At 43.1% G+C, this 22,180-nt stretch overlaps 1 protein-coding gene across 2 annotated transcripts in view; it reads left to right on the forward strand.

Moving 5' to 3' along the window:
- SPTBN1 (spectrin, beta, non-erythrocytic 1) overlaps positions 1 to 22,180 on the forward strand; it is a 91,265-nt gene that overhangs the window by 12,534 nt on the left and 56,551 nt on the right. Inside the window, exon 1 of one of the 2 annotated variants that reach the window (XM_010184043.1) lies at positions 2,853 to 2,961. The exons of the other annotated variant lie outside the window; for it this stretch is intronic. Coding sequence (XP_010182345.1) covers positions 2,853 to 2,961 — 109 coding nt within the window. Of the gene's footprint in view, positions 1 to 2,852; positions 2,962 to 22,180 lie in introns of those variants that run through there. 2 annotated transcript variants of the gene reach the window in all.

Consider the following 22,180-nt stretch of genomic DNA (forward strand, 5'->3'; position numbering starts at 1 on the left):
TTTACTTTTTAATACTTTTAATAATGGCCACGTGCATTAGTGTGCTGCCTGCCAAAGGTGCTGGGAAAGCTTTCAGCTAGGGAAAAGTTTCTGGCCCCTGATTTTATGGTGTTAAAAGTGCTCCAGCGCTCCTGTCAGCCACTTGAACTTTAGTTTTACCTTTGGAACTCACATAGCAACACCTGTTTGCTCAAGGTGGGACAGTAATGAGCTGATTTGCCTGCAGGTAGGGCCCGCCTGCCTGCCTGCTCACCAGGGGAAGGGTTTCCTTTAATTACAGCATAGGTCAGGCATTGCAGGAGAAAGCTGCTCTTGGTAAAAAGCTGCAGGAAAAAAAATCGATGACAGAAAGAAGCCTGTACTTGTGCTCTGGGTAAAATGTGCTCCTTCAGCTTTGGGGGGGAAGTGTGCATTTGTGTGTTAATGGCTCAGTTTACCGAGCTCTGTTCCTGTAAGTTTTGGAGCCTTTTGTATTTTTTCTGTTGCCCTTCTTCCCTCCCACCCCAGCCTGAAAATCCCACAGCGGCAGTGTGTGTGTCCCTGTGTGCTGGAAGGACAGCTGGCTGCCCAGAGATCATCAGGGGAAGGTTTAGGAGAGCACGGGACGCGCCGTGCCATTGTTGTCTGGAGAGCAGCATCCTGCCTGCTGCTGCAATGAGCACAGGTGCTTCCGCAGATCCCCCTTTCGCCTCCCAAGCACACTTTTAGGGTGCAAGCCGGCAGTCCCTCAGTCCCTCGTACGGTGGTGTTTCAGCTGCAGATGAGTGCTTTCTTCCATGGCGCTGTGAAGTCTGGCTTGGGCAGCCAGACTGAACAGTCTTCAGTGGCACAAGTGTGGGTAGTGCTGAAAAGATTGAAGGCCACCTTTCAAAAATGTTTTAAGCTCTACTTGAGTCCTGTTGTAGTACCAGAAGTCTTGTGTAAATACAGCTCTGTTAATGTAAAGGGCTTCACTGAAATATGCTGGTAAAAGCCCTTCTGTGTCAATAGAATAAGCAACTCTGGGCTAGGCCTATGTTGTTTGGTTTTTTTTAAGTAAACCAGTCTGTTTCAAAGCCATAAATATTTTAAGTGTATTTATGATGCCAGGAGCAATGTGCCAGGTGTTTTCAACAGTCCATGTGTTTTTGGAACCCCCAACTTCAGTTGGGAAGTGTTGACTTCCATTGCTTCTCCCTAAATTAGCAGTGTTTTTGGTTGGACTTCTTGCACGTTGGTTCCCTGGTGTGTAAATGGTGGCTGGTTGAATTTCCACCTTACGCATATAGCAGGATCTGGGACTGCAGCGAGTCAATGGGAGTGGACTGAGCTTCTCCCACAGAAATTGTCCTCACATAAATAACTAAAAACTTGTGAAGCAACAGTATCAAAACAAAGGCAACATTTTGAAATGTTTAATGAGGGCATGGAGTGGGAGGAGAAGAGAACATGGATTCCATTGGAAAGGAATTTGGAAATGTGAGAAAAGAAAAAAAGATAAAATGTTTCTGTGAACATCATCAGCAGTTTTAAAAATTAACAGGCAAATGCTACATACTGAGAATATGAATGTCGAATTGACCTTTTAATTTCACTTATGAAAAAGTGAGGGCCCCTGCAGGAAAACTGACATCCTCTGTCTAATACCATCTGCAGGAACTCTCTTCTAGTATCCAGCCCTGCTGCTGCTGTGTACGTTTGCATTACAGCAGGGTATTAAGGTGCCAATCAGAGGGAAGGCATCCTTATTTACATTGCAGCCCTCCCCCTCCAGTGCAGAGCCCAGACAACCATTAATCTTGCAGTAAATACCCAGCATGCTGATAAACGGGCAAGGAGCCACATACACAGGAGACATCAAAATCCGCGGTATGACAAGTGACATAAAACAAAGTGACAGGAATTGGCCGCTCAGAGAACCTTTTCACAAAGCTTTCGTTTGTTCCCGGTGTGCTGGGGCGTGCATCTTTCTGCGTCTCCTCCTCGCCTGTTGCTAAATACTGAATGAGTGCTGCTCTCTGTGTGTGTGTGTGTGTGTGTGTGTGTGTGTGTGTGTGTGTGTGTGTTACTTTTTCAAGTGAACAGCCTTGCAGATAAATAAAGAAAAGTGCCCTCCTTTTCAAGCGATAGTAATCTGAGACTTTTCCGTTACATGAGGCTCTTAACAAAAGATTGTAATTCCACCGGCTTGGCTCGGGAAGAGACCACTGTCTGCTGTGGCCATGGCGCTGCGTCGGGAGCGAAGGTGGGGGACCCGGCTCCCGCCTCCCCCCCCAGGGCGCGGGGTGACGCGGGCTGCACCCAGCGGAAGAAGTTGCTGTGACTCTTCCCCTGCTCCGCCGCCCCTTCGCCCTTGGTACAGCCTTCGCTTCCTCCACCGTGCTGTATGGTAATCGAGTGACATCAGCCTGCAGCCGGGCGGCTGCTGATTGTATTACAAACCAGCAGAAAGGTCTGAGGTGTGCGCGGCTCCTGGGAGCGCTGGCAAGGACGGCAGCGCCTGGCTCCATGCTGCTTTTAACTTTGGGCTGAATCGCAGGCTTGATTTTGTTTGATTTAGTTTTGCCAGAGCCAGGCAAGCGTTTGAAACCAGATTTGAGCACTTGAAAGCTGCCTGTAGTACAGCAGAGGTGGGAAAAAAACCACCAAAAAAAAAAGGTGCTTTAACTTTGAGTCTGTTACAGACAACTTGCCGCCAACCCACACTGCTGGATTTTGGTCCGAAGCTGTTATTTACTTAGGGCTCAGTGAGAGCATTTTCTCTAGGGACTGAAGCCAAACTACTGACGAAACTGGAATTTACTTGGATGTATGGTAGGGAAACCTGTGGTTCCTTTATGCTGCAGTTCATCGTATCCCTGTGGTGCCTGTAAATGGAATTACAAAAATCAACCAGTATGCCTGGGCCGTTGTCCCCAGGATACGCAGCTCAGGTGCAGTATAACTATAACCAGTTAGAAGGAAGATTCAAGCAGTTACAAGGTAAGCCTGTGCTGGGTTTTTTTTTGTTGTTGGTTTCTCTTTTCCTGGTAGGTGTTGCTATGATGGGATCCCCATAAACATGTTAGTCTGGGCTTGTTCTCATTGCATCAAGGTGTTAATGAGAGAAGCCAAAAGTGGTGCTGTGGGAAAATGTTTTGTGTTCTTTTAAGAGATACTGTGAGGATTTTCTTTCTCTGAAGGTGTCTTCAGCTTTACAAAGTGTTATGATTCGTGTCCAATCTCTGAGCCACACAGCATTACAGATGAAGGCTAACCCAGACTGAGCTGCTTAGAACAATAAGGGGTAGAGTGCAGAACTTGTCTTTATTTTATTTTATCCTTAAATAAAATGCAGTTGTAACTCTGGAAATTAATCATAAAATGTTAGCTTTGCTTGGGTGCAGTTTGCAGCGCGGGAGCCCTCTCGGACTCCCTGCAGACCTCCTGTAAAGGTGGGTGGTTTAACTTCTTCAGTTGAACAGTTGCATAATTTCCAAACAAATGAGTTTGCTCATGTCGTGGAAGATCTCAGAGAAAGCATTCATGTACTTTAACATTCCCAATTTTCTTCAGTTTGTATTAATCTACTTTTAGACAGGGAGAATATTCTTTAATGCATTCCCATTAAATTCTCTGTGTGTGAGAAAACAGCCCTTTCTTTTGGGGAATGGCCGTGTGCTCTCTGATGGGCAGGCCTCTGACCTGCTTTGGAAGCCCCAATTATTAGCATTACGGTGGAGAAGGACAGTGCCCAGCATCCCTCTGCCTCAGACAGGGTAAAACAAGCTCTGTTCTTTCTCCGGGTAAGGCCTGTCCTGGGGATGAATGAACTCTATCTAGCACTGCAGTTTCAAAATCAAAAAGAATTCTTAACCAAAACCGAACCACCTCCTTCTCTACATCCATGTGACTCCGTAAATAATCCCAGAGCAGCCTGAGTACAGTGAGGTTTAGCTCTTCTGTGCATGTTTCTTATTTTACTCTGGTCTGTGCCACAAGTGTGGTCCTGTGGTTCCTGTCAGAGAGGGAGGAAGAGCCTGGTTACTGAAAAGAATGTTCCGATTTGGTGGCTGAAATCTTTCATTCATAGTACTTTGTTTATCTTGTAAACTGGCTCAGAGTAAAGTCTGAGTACTGGATATAAGAAGATAAAATGACAGCGTCTTAAACACTGGCAACATAGACATTCCTCAGGCAAGGCGTGGAAAATCTAGGCTCCGAACTTGCACACGAGGGAATATGTTAGAGGCTTTATCTTGGACATCTGTCAGATCTTGGGCTGTGGTACTTGTTTCAAAAAAGAACGAGGTAAGTTTGTGGCGGGGGGGGGAAATACCGGCTCATGCCTCATGCTTTGCTGGTTAAGTTAGCAGTCTAAAGAAGGCAGATTTTATTATTTTCAGGGTCACTGCTTCAGGAATCCATTATCTGTGTGTTTACATCACATTGAAAGAGGAAAGCAGTGTTGAAAGCACAGAAAGTGAGGGTTTTTTTCTTCAGTGGAATGCACTGTGTTGACTTTTAAAAAAAATTGCAATGCTCTCCTTAAATGTACTGCGATTTCCTCTAACAAAAGAGACAGAGTGCAGTGAATTCGTCTGCAAATGTAAGGAGGGACTTTGCAGTAGACCATCCCATAGCTGTTAACTGGGTTGCAGAGGAGGTAGACAGGCTTGAAAAATAATGTTGCCAATGATCTTTTTCGGGGTAAAGCTTAGGTACAGGAAATGCTTTAAATTATGCACTAGATACTCTATGAAATGCTAAATAACCATGCAAAATACTGTGTGCTGTAAAGGGAGTGGCTTAACTCTGCTGACACAGAAGATGTATTTCCTTGGATTAATGGCTCTTTGTTTGAAGAATGTCTAAAAAGCCATTAATTTGCATTTGTAAAATTTTGAGGTGAATCTTGTCCTCTTGCTGGAAGGCTCTGGTGAAAATTTTGGGTGTTCTGTGGCTCTGGCAGTGGTCTCAGTGCATCCAAACTCGGGCCCAGCAAGGGTGAGCTGAATATATGTAATATATTTAAATGACAAATTTATCACCAGTTTTTCCTTCTACACTGTGAAGGTGTACAAATAAGTAAGAGCAGATATGTTTCAAACATTCTTCAGTCTGGTAAACAGTACCTTTTGAAGCTTTTCTGCCTGTTTATTTTTGTATTTTCTTCATTTATAACTGTATTTCACTCTTCTCGCCTCCGGTAGGACAGCACCAGTATGGGCATAATACAGGCTTTACTGTAGCATCTGCTCGTGTTCTTACCATGCTGAATTTGCCCTTCGTTTTTTATAGATCCTAGAGTTTCCACAAAAACCCACAGCTGTGCACTAGCTTATAGCAAGGCACTGTTCAGATCTGGTGAAGGTTGGGAATTTTCCTCAAAAAAAGCACTTTAGGAACATATTGTTTTGACTGAAATAACACAGAGCAAGTGCTCAGGCCCTGTACGGAGCAGAAATGTTAATCAGCAATGAGCAGAGGATAACTCTCTGATCTCCTCTTTCCTAAGATAGACAATACATTAGATCTGGCACTGGCCATGAGAAGAAAAGAGGAGCCAGCCTAATTCTGCTCCAAAATGCTAGGAGGAAAGCAAGCTGAGATCACAAGTGCCCACCTAGGCACTCCTACATTCCACCTCTCTGAAATGCCTTGAAGTGATGATTGTAAGGAAACTGTTGTTCAACTTGATGATTGATTGTGGAGCGATTAAAGCAGATTTTCCAGCCCTGTCCTGCTGGGGTGTGAAGCCTCTGGTGCAAGTTGTGGGATGGGGACCAGACTGTCTCCTTCTGCATCTGGGAAGAGTCACCTTGCAGGAGATCCCAGCTCCTGTTTGCCTTGATGGGCTGGAGTGAGGTGGGCTGTGGTAGAAGACGCTGCTGCGAGCGAGTCAAGGCTCTCTTCGTGTCCAAAGAAACCCTGAAGTCTCCCGTGTGGTAACCGAAAAGTTCAGCACACTCAGTCCTTGTGCTCATGACAATGTCAGCACAGGTGTGGAGAGAAAAATGCTTTAGCAAGTTCAGTTTCCTTTATTAAGTTTCTTCTTATGGTTAGTTCGCCCAGTCCTGGAATGATAAGTGAGAGATTGTATCAGTGGTTGCTATCATCCTAAACCTAGGTGTGGAGTTTTGGTTCTCGTGGCCACTTGTTCAGTAGAAAGGGATTGTGTTGCAGGGCTGGGGTAGCTCTCTGCAAGTGACAACAGGACCCCAGAACTTTGTGGAGAATGGGTTGCCGCGTAGCTTGTGCAGTGTACATCAGTGGAGAAAAATTGTCCTGCCTAGTTGAGGAATTAAATTAAAAGCAAAGCAGATAAGTTATAATTCTAGAGCAAGGCTGTCACCTGCACTGTATGAACGTGGCGGGACCCTGTGGGTTGGCTTGACAGGGCTGTAGGAGTTGGCAGGAAGAGGTTAATGCACATCAGGAATTTGGAAGTAGATCCCTGCGGTTGTATCACCTTCCACAGCAAAGCCCCCTGAGTGCCACCAGCCAGAGGAGCAGCTGTGGGCTCTGTCCCACCTGGCTGACAGGACAGCGGGTTATTTATTAGGGGGTATTTATTAGCGTTTTTGGCATTTCGGCGCTTGGTGAATTTATCAGCTCCTGCAGGGTCATTGGAAAGCTGGGTCTCAGCTCTAAGGCTGTGAAGTTTCCAGTGGTAATTACAAATGTAAAAGCCTGGGGGATGGGGGTGAACTAGATCTGTGCTCCTGATAAATCCCCAGAGGAAACCCAGCTTTCAAAGGACCTCCGAGATGTACTCTGCTTTGTGGGGCGTTTCTTTTTTGGGTTTTTTGTTTGCTTGTGTTTGTTTTTAATTTCAGATTGGAAACTGTTCATTTCTAGTGGGAGCCTGATGTGTTGTGATGACCAGGCTGCCTAGGTGGGAGTGCTTTTATTTTATTACTACTTTTGAGCCATGTTGGAAACGGTGTGGTTTGAAAAACTTAACACATCATGTAGTGACTTCTGGAAGAAGCCTGTAGGAAAAGTGAGCTCACTCTCTAGTCTGAGGTGGTTACGTGGGCTTGAGATCAATTTTAAAGTCTTTTTTGTGGGGATGAAAGACACAGCACTACCTGCACAAGGAAATAAAATGCAATCGTACGAGTGTCTTGGGTGTCCGGGGCAGCAAACCTTGCTGTGGTAGCAGGTGAGCTTCTTGGCTGTGTAACCCTTTGATCTGCAGTGACCCGAGTGGGTTGGGTCTGGGTTCCAGTTCGGCATAAAAAGAGACAGTTTTCTGTTTTGAAGTGGTCAGTGATAATCAGCTTTGATAATACAGGGATCCATATGCAGAGGTTGGTTCCCATCCAGGCTGCAGAACAGCAGGAAATTTTTCCTGTTTTTCTGTTCTGAAGCAGAGCTTTCCCAGAGCTTTTCCTGCAGGAAAGTATTATCCCCAAATCCCTGCCTATGCCCAAGGACAAGCAGGGAGCTCCCGCTGCGAACTGACCAGTTTGCAGATCTGCTGCTGCACCCAGGATCCTCTGAAGTTGTGTGGGTGCCCTTTGAAAAGGCAGTTTCGACAGCTGTCTGCCTTGTTGCAAGATTTAACTTTTAAAGGGTTTCAGTCTGTTGCGAGCGGTGACCTGCATAGCTACCGGCGGTGATTGCTGAACTGAAGGACGTCCTACTTTGTCTACCAAATTGGTCACTGGCATTTCTTGTCATGGTAATTTCTGTTAAAGGTGAAATGCGGGAAAGAATTTAATTTCAGGTGAATTGTGTCTGGTTTACACGGCTTTTTTTTTTCTTTTTTTCACTCTCTCAGATCCACTGAAGTTGCAAATATATTCATACTCCTCTGGCAAATTTTGCTTGATTTTCTGCTCTCTGCAACCCTTCCAAAGCCTGCACGTGTCACAGCATACTTCAGTCTTCTGGTTTTGGATGAGCATAAACTACATGGTTGGAAAGCCTGTCAGATTTGCAAAGAGTTGTTAAGTGGTCTCAAATGCAGTGTTTTGAACGTGCATTTCTGTGATAGCTGGGCCCTTACTCTTTCCAATGTAGAGATTCCTGCAAACATCTCTGAATGCTAGGCTCAGTTTTAGGGCATTGTAGCCATCAGAAACAAAGATGGTAGCTGAATACTGGTGAAAGTCTTTCCTGTCTAGAAATATTTTAAACGTGCGGGTTATAAAAGTGATCTTGCCAACTAATTGAGTGTATAATTTAGGGATGTAACTTGGAGGAAATGACTGAGTGTTCTAACTAACATGTCCAGGTTCTTTAGTAAAATGGACACTTGTAGCAGATCACTTGCTGGGATTTGTATTTGTCTACTAAAACCAATAGGTCAAATTTAAACTCTTTGCACATCCCCTTATAGCACAGAACTGACACAGAGAATCACAGTGAGACAGGGCTCCTCAGAGCTGTTTTATCATTTCTGCCCTTTCCAGAAGTAAAATCCTAGAACTACATTGTATAAATTGTGGATTGGCACACAGATGGTGTTATTTCTTCCTAGTCCTAAATGTTGCAGTAGAGGACAGGGAATCTGTGTTTCCTGCCCTTCCTTCGGACAGGGACTGGTGAGCTGAGCACAAGCAGAAGTGAAAGCCGTGTTTCAGTGACCACGCATGTTGTCTGTTAATGTTATTACACATAAACGATCTAAATTTGCCTTCACACTTAAAATTTTTGCCTGGGTGATGTACAACAAACCCATGGAAGAAGGTTCTGGAGCAGTTTTGCCTATGGAAGCTAGACTTCAAAAACGCCCAGGAACTTGAAAAAAAATTTCAAACCTTTCACTCCCATTCTCTCCCAATCCTGGTATTAAAATTACCACATGAAATGAAATACGATGTTTTGAGGAAGAGTTAACAGAAAGCTTATTCTGAAGGAAAGTCTAACATTATTTTGTATTTTCCCTGTTGTAAAGGGTTATTCAGAACAATATGGTGACTCCATCTTTGCTGCTAGATAAACTGTTACCATGGCTCAAGATTTAATGAGGACTAAGAAATTTCTCCCTCTTAGAGAAATAAACCAGATTTTGATAATCCCATAGCTACTGAAGACAACATTTCATCTCAAATTCCTGCTTTCTCTTTCAAAAAACTCTGAAATTTCTTTAATGTCTTCAAAATGTCCAGAAATTTACCTTTTCTGGGTATAGGTTTTGGTACAGGTGAAGATACAAAAGGGAAGTTAAAAGAGCACAGGGTAAGGTATTTCTGCTAAGATGGTCAGTGCTGATACAGTTGAAAAAGTAAACGTTTAAATTGGATTTGGCTCGTCACTGAAATAACTGTGAAAATTCACAACTCTGAGCTGTTGCCTCAGGTTTCTGTAGTCTGTTCTTTTCAGTTTTTATTTAGATTATATTTGTAATATTTGTTTTTTAACTATATGTATAAGAAATTTAAACAGAAATCTCTAGGCTCTGGAGCATAGTTTTGTTTAAAAAAGGGGCAATTCTGCTGCATTTTTGTGACTCTGAAATTCTGAAGCAAACAAAGCTTTGTAAGCAGATATTTTCACATGGGACGGTGAGATATTTTGAATACCCTGGAGGCGGTTTGTTGCCAGAGTTAGAACAGTAAAATGATTTGTGTGATGTTCTTAACTGGTGTAAATCCCCGTAGCTCTGCAAATTTGGAAATGCAGACATTTGTGCTAGCGCAGGAGCTGCCCCTTTGGTGTTTCTGCATTGGATGTCTCCAGTGAGCCGAATGCCACAGACCATCCCATGTGTCTTGTAGGCGTGTTGTAACCACGTAGGAGTACAGGCTCTGATTCAAAATATTTTTCCTATCCAAAAGCCCTATTCAAATTGATTGTGGGTTTTGCCATTAACTTCTGTGGAAAGTGGGGCAATAAAAGAAGACTATGGACAGAGATGAAAGTGGTGATAAAAAGCCAGAACAATGGTAGGCTTTAATTCCTGAGCTCTTTCTCGAATCTGTTTTGTGACTTCCTCCTTTTTCCTCTCTTTTGTCTCTCTGTTTTCTGTTGGGTGCATACTGTGACTGTTAAAGTGCATGAAATGCTGCCTAAGCTAAGGAGAAATGGTGAAGAAAATTAGATATTTGCAACATGATTCGCAAAACCCCCATTTCCTCTTCCTATACTAAACTGTTCTGTGATATCCCAGCGCAGGAGATGGGGTTTGATAGGTGCACCCCTTCTGCTCCAAGTCTGAATTTCATGTAGGAGTTCACTGCAAGAGTATTTGATTACTGACAGCTCTGGAGGTCTTTTTGTTCCTGTTTGAGTTAATTTGAGAAGTATTACGTATCAGCTATTAAGTAGCAGGGTATGACAATGATACATTTTTTTCCTTGTATGAAAATGACTTATCTTCATTGAGTAGACAGGTTTGGGAAAACCGTTAAGCCAAATATTGAGATTTTGTCTCTATTAAGTTTAAAACCTGTGGGGAAGGAGATAGAATAAAATAAATAAGGTGCTTTAGATTCTACTCTGTTCTTCCCATAAGAAATTTGGAATCTCATTTGGAAATCTATATCTGGGGCTGGCAGGTAACGCTCCTTTTTCCAGTGTCATTATTCAAGTGATGTAATGACTCCAAAGATGGAGATTATTTAATAGGCTATAGAGAAACAACTCCCCTCTCCACTCAAAATTAGCTCATTCAGAGTAAAGGATCATTCGTGGAGAGAGTAAGGAACTTGTGATTTCTTTTGCATTCCAGCAGTTCTGAAATGGAGTAACAAGAAGAATGAGGTGGTGGCCTGGCATGCAGAAGCAGAGGGTAACACACGTGATGGGAACAGGGGTGCTTTGGGGAGGACGGCCTTACTCTTTACTTAGCTTTGAACACGTAATTTCATTCACATGTGGACCATAGCACCCAAAGTAATTCTGGCCCTGCTGTCCTCTGTGGTAGCCTGAATGTAATTACGGAGGGCATGTGAGCCTAAAATTGCTTGCTGCTCCTAAAAACACATACAGCTGAATCCTTACATTTCTTTCAGAGGAGAAAAGACAAGAGGGATGGTGACCACTCATGCTTGTGACTTTTGATGTGGAGTCCAAGGTCACGATGGCTGGGAGAGCCCATGTTGCCACAAAAGACCTTGTACACTTGCTGCTGGAACGAGGGTGTCCCGAGCTGAGAGCCTCCTTTGTTGAAAGAGAGCTACTGTAGCCAAACTAATATTAACCAGTCTCGTAGCCGTGCTGAATGCCCCACTGTTTCGCTCAGAAAGAAGCTTAAAGAAAAAGGCCCTTCAGTTTGGAGGGGAACAGGACAGTTAAGCAGAGACACGCAGGCATAGTCGAGAGGCCACGTTTGTGGCATTTCAAAGGTCTTGTGAAAGATCTGGCATTAATGAGTGGCCTTTTCATGAGATAACTGGAAATGCTGATAATTGCATGTTCAGTCAAGTTTGGTTTGTTCATAAAAATATGAGCTGGAACTCTTGAAAGGACAGGCCCAGTAACACAACAGACTTAGACTGGACAGCATCAGTTCTCTGTTTGACAGGTAATCGGCAGAATGTGCTATCCTGCACTGATTCTCAGTAAAACCTTATTAAGGATGTTGGGGGGGGGGGCAAGAGGTCATAAGTATGATTTCTCATTTGCACGTTTTGAATCCTTCTTACCTTAGCCAGCAGGAAAACCATCCTCCCAAGTGGCATTGCGCAGGAACTGTTGTTTGTTGTCCCTTGCAGAGACTGCAAACATCTCTGCCTTGGATATTGTCAAAGTGGTCAGGCATATGTTTCTGAGGATTGCTTTGCTTTTGGGGTTGGTTTGTGGAAACTTTCTTGTCTGATTTAGGTTTATCAGAACTGAGTTTTTCAGGTAGAATTGCCAGGGAATTATATGCCAAAGAGACAGTGAAGAAAGCATGGTGGCAAGATACAAAAATGATCTCTCTTACCACAGCACTGTAATCACAAGCGAGGAGTGGCCTTATGCCCGGAGAGATTAAACAGAACAATGCCGTGTTACAAACAGATTTAAAAGTTTATCTGAACTAAATAAATGCTGGCTGCCCAGATTTTTCTTTGAAAAACACTATATGGTTTAGTAAAGATAACTAAATTTAATTGAATGGCTTGGCAAACTCTTCAGAAAATCAGCCAGTGTGCAGAGCCCATTTCTCAGACCATCTACACCGAGGCAGCTCCATTAAAGGCAATGAACCTGCACAGCGGTACAGTGCTAAGGGCCTCAGTCCTGGGATTCTGTCTCTCAAATCCATGCCTGCTCCTGCATTCTTCTCAAATAACCACGCCTCTTTGGTTTCAGCTTCTCCACACTGATACTGTATGTTGGGTTCAGTCTTCTCCTTCCAAAAAATCCTAAGTTCACTTCTTTGTTTTCATTTTGTCCAGGCAGTGTTTTCAGTTTTTGGAAATATGATCTGATTATGATTTGGTTCTAGGAAAAAAAGGAAAGTAAAAGCATGGATGTATAATCTGTAGTCAAGTAACTGTGCTTTGCTTTGGGTGTTAATTAATTGTGCATCTAGTTTAGTATCTTTCCACTGTTATTTCCAGGGAAACTTGACTTGCTCTGGTAGTGCAACAGCCATTTTTTTTAGGGGTGTATTCCTCTTTTCAGCTTTTCCAGGTTGTCTGGCAATATAACGAAAGAGACCGCTCTGAACTTGCAGATGTGACTATACTTTCATTGCAATTTGACGTGAGTAATAGCCTTTATAGGATGGCAATTAAGTAAGGCTCTGAATCAATAGGGGAGGAGTCTAGAAACATCAGATGGTGGTTGCATTCTGAACTTCTGACCTTTCTGTTATTCTCATGCATGAGGAGTTCAATAATTTGGGTTAACCCTACCTTTACACACTAAGTGTCTCAAGCTGTTTAAATAAAACAGATGTTTAAATAAAACAGCTGCATCCACAGCGCAGGTGGGTGTAAAGGGGGCTGTGCTGTGTCCCTGCACGCTGAGACTACAGATGCTGATGAAAGTCATGGGGTACGTGTCGGTTCTTCCTTTAAGTGGATGAAGTCTAATTGGATTGAGGCTCAAATCTTGAGCCTGGAGGAAAGGAACGGGTATCAGAAACTGTTTTGGCTATGGCTGTGGTACTGTATTTGCTTTCCCAGAGGTGAATTGCACCACATTCCCTCTCTGTTTCTTCACAGGCTTTGTTCACCCTGGGGAGGTGCAAGTTGGGTTCCATCCCCATGGCCTCAGCTGGTACCAGGAAGGTGTGTTTTGCTTACAGCACAAGGAAGTCTTTTTAGAAAAATCAGCAATGTCCATAGACAATTTCCTGTCTGTTCCCTAGGTGATGTCCTGGCCACTGTTGCTTCTGCAGTTGTGCTGATAACCCAGCAGCCTCTGATAGCAGATTATGGATTGGTTGCTTCTGGACACGATTGCTCATAGCTGTTGCCCAAATCCTTACAGTAGGAGCTCTCAGTATGAGCCATGGAAGTTATGGCACATTTTTTCCATAAATCTGCTACTGCTCACATATTGTTAAATTCTTCTCTCTGTCTCTCCCACAAAATAAATATCTTAATGATGCCTGACAGGGTATATTATAAAATCCCCATGATATAAAACCTTATTTACTGGAACATTTGCTCTTAACAAGTGAGTTGCACTGATGCTTGCCAGCTTGTTGATGCTAAGGATGCTCTGTGCTACTTGAAAGATGCTTATGTATCCTCTGTGCCTGGGGCCAGATGTGTCCCATCTGGTTCCTTGCTGCAGAGACTTCTTTTTCTAAGTAAAAGCAGTTGCAAGGTATCTTGAAGGACAGACAACACTTAAAGACACCTAATATGTGCAGCTGCAGGTAACCATGGACTTGATATTCCGAAGGGTATTAGTGGAGCTTTTTCTTAGTCATAAATGTTTTGTGTATCTCAGTTAGGCTGAAATGTGCTCATAAGTTTAGAGACCTAAAAACCGGTGAGTTGTCCTGTCTTGGTCTTAAGAAGCACACAAAGGTGGCACATACCATCTGTATAAGGCACCGTAAATGCATTTTCATGCCTGTGTACACATAGTTATCTGTGTGGTTGGCTATGAAGGTGTGTAAGATGGGTAGAAGAACACAGTCTCAGTAAGTTCAAAGAGCCTGTTCACATGTGTAAGGCAAATGTGCAACAGTTCTGTCCTTAATACATGAGTTAATAATATAACATTAACAGGCACTCGGGAGCATTAATCAGACACTTAGCATTGAGAAGTTCCTGAGCTCTGTGTTTCATTTATTAATTGCCGTATTTCGTAGTCGGTTTCTTTAAAAAATCCCAACAAAACAAGCAACAATACACCGTCACCACTGTTTGACACTTTGAGGGGAAAGGCCAGAATACAGAACACACATGCAACGTGATTAAGGAGGCATCAGTGAAAGAACTTTGATGAGGGGTGTCTGAGTACTTCTTGCACAGATCATACTGAGCTGATGGTGTTTGGCATTTAATTTTCTTGGTGTACTACAAATTAAAGAAAGTAAGTGAAGGTAAATTATTGGGAGTTCTCATGGATAACTTCATCAGAAGCTGCACCTTGTACCCATGTAGAGCTTTTCAGTTTGTGTAGTCAATGCATTGTACAATCAGTGCAGCTCATAAGTCCGCAAACAAGTGGTGTTTCTTGATGAAGATACACATTTAAGATGTTCAAAGTATAATTTTACCCAGCTAATTCCTTCAAATTTGTGTCACCTCTTAAATCTTGGAGAGATCTTGGAGAGTCAAACAAAGGGGTTTTTTTTGGTACTGCTTTGAAAGTTATTACATGAGCAGAAGATACTGTGCTGGAAAGGCATCTTCTTTCCCCACTCTTGCATAACTCCAAAAGCTAAAATGATTTTGCTTAAACATAGCATGCTGTCCCACAAGAGCAGATCAGTAAATGACCTTTGGATTGGAATCAAACAGAGCAGCAGGAAAATTTTGAGGTGAGGAGTTAGAATGTACGTGCAACGTGTTTGTACCTCAAAGTCCCAAGAAAGCAGGTGTGACATGGAAAGAAATATTTTATTAGTAGTATTTTTTTTTAGTTACTGCATTGATTTCTTAAAAAGGGACTTTAATATACAGAGTGACTGATTGGAATGTCTGTTAAAGTTTACATTGTGGTTCAGTTTTCTGGAGCTTTTCTTAAGTGAGTTAACAGGTAAAGGCTCCAGTTCTGCCCGTCTCAAAAGACAACAGCTCCAGGACTTCAGCCAGAGCTCTGCATGATGGGTTTGCAGATTAGAGCCAGAGAAGATTAGGGATTTTTCCTCTAATGCTTCTTATTAGCAGTTTGTTTCAAATCTCATTAAAATTCATTCATTTTTTAAAACTACCTTCTTAGAAGTAGCTGCATGTTATAAATGCCATATTTTGTTCACTTATACAAGTATTTTTTATTTAAATCTACAATATTTTTATTGCTGTTGTTCATTCAGCTTTCACTTTGGGGATTTAGCTGAGATCTCAGGATTGCTGAGCCATAGTGCTGCTTACCTGTGGTGTTACTGCTTGTATTCGGCAGCCTTGTCAGTACAGCGTGGTGCGTCTGACTCTACTATATAGCAGGCAATTAACAATAGTAAATTATTGTGTGACCGTGGAAACTGGATGAACTAAACATGTTGTTCAACAAGACTATGAAATCAGCTGTTATTAATCCCTGATCAACACAATGGTTGTTTAAATACATGTTCTTCCATTTAAAATATTTCTGTGATAATGAAAATTATGATTTAACAGCAATTAATTATAATGATAACATTTCTTAGCACTGAGATTTAATATTTGGAAAGGATTAAATACATTCATCATATATTTATTTATTTTCTATTCATGTCTTTCTGTCATTAAAGTGAAATTGGATTTAAACATGAAACCAGCAAAGGCTTGGCGGTTTTCATCTACTCTTCTTTCTGCAGTGAGTTTTTAAAGAAGCGTGGCCAAAACATATCACAGCTTCGATTTTACTCTCCGTGTAATGTCTCAGCTTGTGCCTCAAATAAAAGACAAGACCCCTCCACTCTCTGGAATCCCTGAATCAGGTTCCATAGGAATCCTAGCACTTTACTCTTCTGGCCTAGTCTCGTTTAAGCTTGCTAAAATTCACAGTCATAGAATACTTTAGGTTGGAAGAGGAGTTTACTTGGTCCAGCGCACCTGCTCAAAGCAGGGTCAGCTTCAATGCTAGATCAGGTTGCTTAGGGATTTGTCCTGGTGGGATTTGAATATCCTGAAGGATGGAGATCTCACAACCTGTGGGGAACCTAGTGTCTGAACACCCTCACAGTGACACCTTTCATTTTGATGTCCCATCAGGATTTCCCTTGCTTGGCTACATCCAGCCTTGAAGCACCAGCAGGTCTCCTTGCTGTGGTGTGGTGGACAGTTCTGTGAGCTTTTGTCCACAGTGTCTGGGTTCGCGCTATCAGAGATGGGTTTCAGCATCCGTTTTGCTGTCTTCACAGTGAATGCCGAGTCCTGATACCCATCCCTTACTGACTCATCTGGTTAACAGTTACAGTTCCATACTTCCGAATACCTGGATAAGGAGGATCCCGGTCTGGTCACATCCTTGAATGTAGAAATAGCCAAGTGCTGGGAGTCTTGTGTGAGAACTATTGTGTTACCTGCAGCTGCGGAGAAGAGGGAGGAGTGCTGAAAGGAAAAGAAAACAACAGAAACAATAAAAAACCCCTCCTTCTTCCTTTGTTTTTCCTCCTGTAGACAGTGAAGACGCTTTCATCCTGCTGGGTTTGCCGAACACGGCAAGGAATAAGATGGACCTTGTGTAGTGAAGTACCTGGCGCGTTCTCTGCCTGTGCCAAGTCTTGCTTTCACCCTTGCTACCACTGCTAATCAGCCAGTGTTTTGGTCAAGGATGGAAAATAACAGAAGTAACACCGCTGCACCCCCCTCCAAAAAACCCTGGCACTTCCCTGCATTATGCTCATAATGTTTTTTAAAGGAAACGGCAAAGACCCCACAAGATTGAGTGTACTTGAAATAGTGTGGTGACCTCAGGTTTTCATTGTTCTGCTGTGGGAATTTCTAAGTCAGTGTCCTGGGACAGGCCAATGCTTTTTCCATGCTCCTGTTCATTAAAGGATTTGTCTGTACATAAAGGGAAAAAATGGCAGCAAGTGTAAACCACCAGCATCAAATCAGCCATGAGGCATTTTTGTCCTTTTATGTTAAATGCAGACAACACTGAGCTATTTTTATGCTGTTTTTTAAAGGAGGTCCAGTTGAACTCTATACTACACGCTCATTAGGCCATTAAGTTATTCTTTTATTCAACTGTACTTTGCTATTTTGCTGTAAAAATGGTTTTGTAACATCTTTCTCCAAATGCAGTTTGGGAGTCAAGCCTTAACCGTTTTTTCAAACTTCAATAATGTGAACGGTTATATTTAAAGCAGGGCAGATGATGGTGTTTAAAGCTGAAGATGGGTGTAGGTGTTTCCAAGAGCAGCACCTCGAAGTGTTAAACCATTTTAATCATCCACTAGAAAGCATTTCTGTGGCTGCTTTGCATTTTGTACAGAAGAACAAGAAGTCAGCTGGTATCCTAGAGTACCAGGAATAAAAAAAGCCGAATGGTTAATGTTTATGAAATGGGCAGTGTAGTGGGGTGTTTTCCATTGCAGGGAGCTGGTCATGGTGCAGGAGATATCTACACAATTTTGCATTCCAGTTTTCCTGAAGTTAAACAAGCAGTTCATGTAGCTTGCACCAATGTATGGAGAGCTGAGTGCATATTCTCTCTAAATCTGCTTAAATGTCATCTTTGTCTTCTGAATTTAAAAAAAAAAAGGTTGACTTCTTCCACCAGTTTTATCTGTTAAACCCAAATTACTTCTATGTTTCATTTATTTAATGTGGAAGACTTTACAACAGTTTCTTGCAGATGAATATAATCATTCTTCTGTAAGCCAGCTTTGGACTCATGTAGAAGTTCTATTTTTGTATTGCTGGCACCAAAATGCCATAAACTCTGTGCAAAAATAAAGGCAATGAAGGGACCTGCCCTTCCACTCCCCAGAGTGCTTGCCTGGGTACCAGACATTGTTCTGTGCATCATTTTATTGTGTGAGTGAGGTTTAGTGACATCAAAGAGAGAAAGCAGTAGAATTGCTTTTTCCACATGCTGCATTATACAGCTTTCCCTTTTTTTCTTTTCTGAGCATTTTCAGCAGTGAAAGTAGTCACGTGCTGTAATGTTTAGTAAAGAAGGGTAGATATTTAATAGGATTTAGAAGCTGGCTGGTGCTTCCTAGTAGTAGAGAATGGGTTGCTGAACACACCCCTGGCTTGTGAACAATAGTCGCTGTGTAGCAGAGTCGGGAAAGTGGCAAGGATTTTGCTCCTAATGAAAATCACCAGCTAAACACACAGCATGAACAAAATCACCTCATTGCTTTGTCATCTTTCACATTTGCATTCAAGTTCTTGTCTAAGTCATGTTTGAGCATGTAAAAGCCTTGGTGTAATCTCACAATTTTTAATGGGGAAGTCGCTCCACAGATCACTTTGTGCCATGAAATAGCCATAACAAATACATCCTACTTGTGTCAAAACCATCAGCTGGAGCCATTCCTTCAATGTTAAACTGTCTGCAAGATTGAAGTAAAACACAAGATTTCTTTTTTTTTTTTTTTTTTTAAAGTTCACCTTTTGTTTCTAAGCATTGCAGCCGTGTGTTTTGTGTTCTATATGTAAGATGGGTGTAAGTTTGACTTCATGCAGGTTTTGTTCTAGGTTGTTGCTTGCCTCTGCACATGTTATGGTCTTCTGTTTTCTACATTAAGTTAAGTGCCTTTTTCTTACTTCCATCAACCCCTGTTTTCAGTCCTGACCCAGTCTGTAGTCGGAGAAAAGCAGCATCCCCTGCTCAGTTTTATTGCCTTAATCCTAAAGGGGAGATAGTCATAGGACACTGGAATATTAAGATAAACGAATTTTACTCCCTTTTCTCTACAGACACCTAGTAGTTCTCCTCCTGAGTGATCCTTCCTCCTTCCATCATTTCTTCCCTGTAGATCAATTCAAATATATTTTAATTTAGACTCTCCGTGCCTGACTGTGCACGCTTATGCATTTTTCTCTCTGGGCTTCTTATTGCCACACATACTAATACAGCGTGCATGGGGACCATGTGAAAAGGCCATCATTTCATGAGTGTTTATCTAAGCAGGTGTTTCTCTCCTCAGCTGATCCGGTACAGATAGACGGAGATGCTTTTTTCTTTCCCCTCTGGGTTATATTTAGCGTTACATCAGCTGACTGATTTATGTAGGCAGGCAGTCCCGCAGGGTGTCCCAGCCAAGGGTCTCGCTTCAAACTGGGGTCCTGCTAGGCTGTCAGGAGCTCACAAAACCCAGCCCCAGCCTCCTTCCCAAGCATGGATCACAGGCTAGGACTGCTGGTCGTCCACAGCCTTCCTCTGAGCATGCAGCCCTTGGTTTGGACAGAAAATTTGAGGACCGGGAACCACCAGCCTTGTCCTTTTCTCAAGGTGCTACATTAGTGGTGAGGGAAGGAGCTCTTCCTTGGTCCATCAGAGATGCTGAGTGGTCTGTGTACTGGCCTTGGGGCCACTTACAGAGGAGTTATTTTGTTCAAGCCCGCCTGAAACAACAGAGGTTAGACCTGTATTAGAATTATTTTGTGTTCAGTGTCTGTCATCTGTTAGTTAGTATAAAAAATGGTGGATTATCGCAGGCCATGCCTTTGTGTTGTTTCCTGATAAAATTGTTTGATCACCACATTCTGGGCCCCGCTGCTGATCTGCCATTCTCTCGGGCATCTTCCTCTATTGAAAAACTTCCAAGCACAGCTAGAATTTGTGAAACTGTGAATATTAGTGGTTATTTAACTCCATATGCTCACATCTACGAGAAAACGTAGAGCAATATCGTATGCCCTGAAAACCTACAGTAATGAGAGCATTGCACTGTGAAAGGAAGCTCCGTTTTCTCTGTGCATGGTTAAACTCGGTTGTGATCTGGGGTGTTCTGGGAAACCGTGGATATCGGCTATCAGCAAAAGCAGTGTGCCTGGGGCGCTGCTCAGCTGATCTCTGAGTCAGTGTGTTTAGCAATGCAGGGTGCACGCTGGCTGCATTTGTTGCTATAGTGAAAAAATAATCATTTTAAGCTGGAAAAATTACTTTCGGCATGGGAATAAAAAAGAGATAAATCTGTAGGAGACAGAGCTTTCCCTTTCCTCTGTCTATTTCCTTTCTGTAGCATTTCAGCTCCTTTGAGAGCTCCCCCTTTGCTGTTTATCAAATCGGGTGCGGAGGCCGCTGCCATCCAGGGCTGGCAGGAGCCGTTGCCCACTGAAAGTTGTTTTACCTGTGCAGGGCTGGCAGCACTGTGCGCCAAACTTATTTGCTCTTTGGCTTGAAATGCATTCAAGGTCAGTTTGTTGAAAATGTGGTTTGACTGGTATGGAAGGGAGCAGATTATCTTCAAACTGTTTTTAGAAAACAGGTGGCGGCACAGGTAACCTTTGCCACAGCAGCAGCCGGTGCTGCGGTCAGGTGAAAGGGCTGGGGCTGATAATGCTTTCTGATGTGTGGGAACAGCAAAAAGGGGTCATGGAGGCCCACATTCCTCTTGGCTGGCTCTTGCAGCCGTGCATTTTCCAGGGCAGTTATTAAGACAAATTCACCATTATTCTGAGTTCACTCAGCGGTTTTGAGTGCGTGACAGTGAGAGAATGGTGTATGCGACCACCCTCCCACTCTCCCACACTGGGGATTCAGTGACTGATGCTCTGGTGTTTCAGAAAGTTGGCTACATTTTTGTCAGGATTTTTTCTCATCAAATTAGTAGAGGAAGAAGTGACATTCCTCAAGCAAGGAGAGAGCTAGAGACCTGTTTCTGATCCCATCTGGCCCTGATTTATGTGACTTTCAGTGTACAAACTCCAGTTTATTTACTAAACTCCTAAACAAAGTCACTCCTTGATTTATCACAACCACGAAGCTGGGGTTTGCAAGCCGCCGTATGCTTGTAGTATTGTCGTGGAGGTTTCCGCATAAAGGAAATTTCGTTCCCAGTGTTGCTTCAAGATAAGTTGGATTCTCTATTATCAATACTGCTGTTAGAGCAGCTTCCGTTTTCCTGCTGCGCATGTTTTGCATGTGGTGCATTTCTCTTTACCCTTGGGAAACAAATGTTTTCACAAACTGTAGGACACTTGGACCTCCACCCATATCCTCTAGTTTTAATTAATCTTCAAAATCTAAATCTCTGTTATTGAATGTATGAAGGACATTTGTCGAAATAATCACATGAGGTCCATAAATAGTGCTTCAGGGCCCATTGCTGATGTTAAATCCCTGGTATCATCACTCGTGGTTGCACCTGGCCCTTGGTGTGTAGGTTTTTACACAGCACTGCACGTTAGAAGGGTCATAGTTGTGTGCTTAGCTGACTTGTCAGAGCTGTAAGTACTGCTTTTCTGTATGTATGTTTCTTTCTGCAAAACATATAACCAAAATACATTTGGTTTCATCCTGTACATGTTTTAACCTGAAACCCCAGAGCAGAAAACTACCATTTATCAGTTTGAAAGGGTTGGTAAAAGCATTGCAAAAACCTGCAGTCGTTGTGAAACACCATGTAGAAATAGTCAGGAGAGGTTTTAACACAACCAACCCCAGCCACGCAACTTTCAAAACGGGCTTGGTTTGCTTTCCCACATTGTGGGAACGCAGCAGAAGTTAAGTGGCGTGGGGGTAAGGGTGGCTGTGCCTTCTTCCTTCTGCGGCTTTTGTCACTCAAAGTGTCAACGAGAAATTGGGGAGCTGTTCTCCGCCTGTGCCAAGTGCCTGAGAAAGGGTGGCCTTGCTGAGTGACCGGCCCATTAGGAGACTGAAAGAGCTGCTGTGTCTCTCCCGGTGGCATTTTCCTGAGATAAGTTGCCAGTTGTCCTCAAAAGCTGGCAGTGAGTAGGTGGTGGGAGCCTGGCTCTTGCGTGGTGCTGCAGGGTTTTCCCACGGGGCTGGAGGCTGCAGCCGGGGATCTTGCCGCTTTTGGCTGTTTTTGCTATGAATCAGAGGAGAGAAGGGAAGAAAACGAAAAGCTGTTCAAGTTTACAGTGGTGAAGTTGCTCAGAGGAGCTGACAGTAGGCTCAGCACGTGGAGTTAGTGCTGAAACCATTGCAGCTGTGGTCTCGGGAGAGATTTTCACACTATTTTTATCTGGCGGGGTGAGCAGGGAGGAGGATGGTGCCACAGAGGATGGGTGGGGACAAGGGGAAA

This window comes from Mesitornis unicolor, unplaced genomic scaffold (genome assembly GCF_000695765.1).
Source record: "Mesitornis unicolor isolate BGI_N332 unplaced genomic scaffold, ASM69576v1 scaffold47710, whole genome shotgun sequence".
Classification (NCBI taxonomy): domain Eukaryota; kingdom Metazoa; phylum Chordata; class Aves; order Mesitornithiformes; family Mesitornithidae; genus Mesitornis; species Mesitornis unicolor.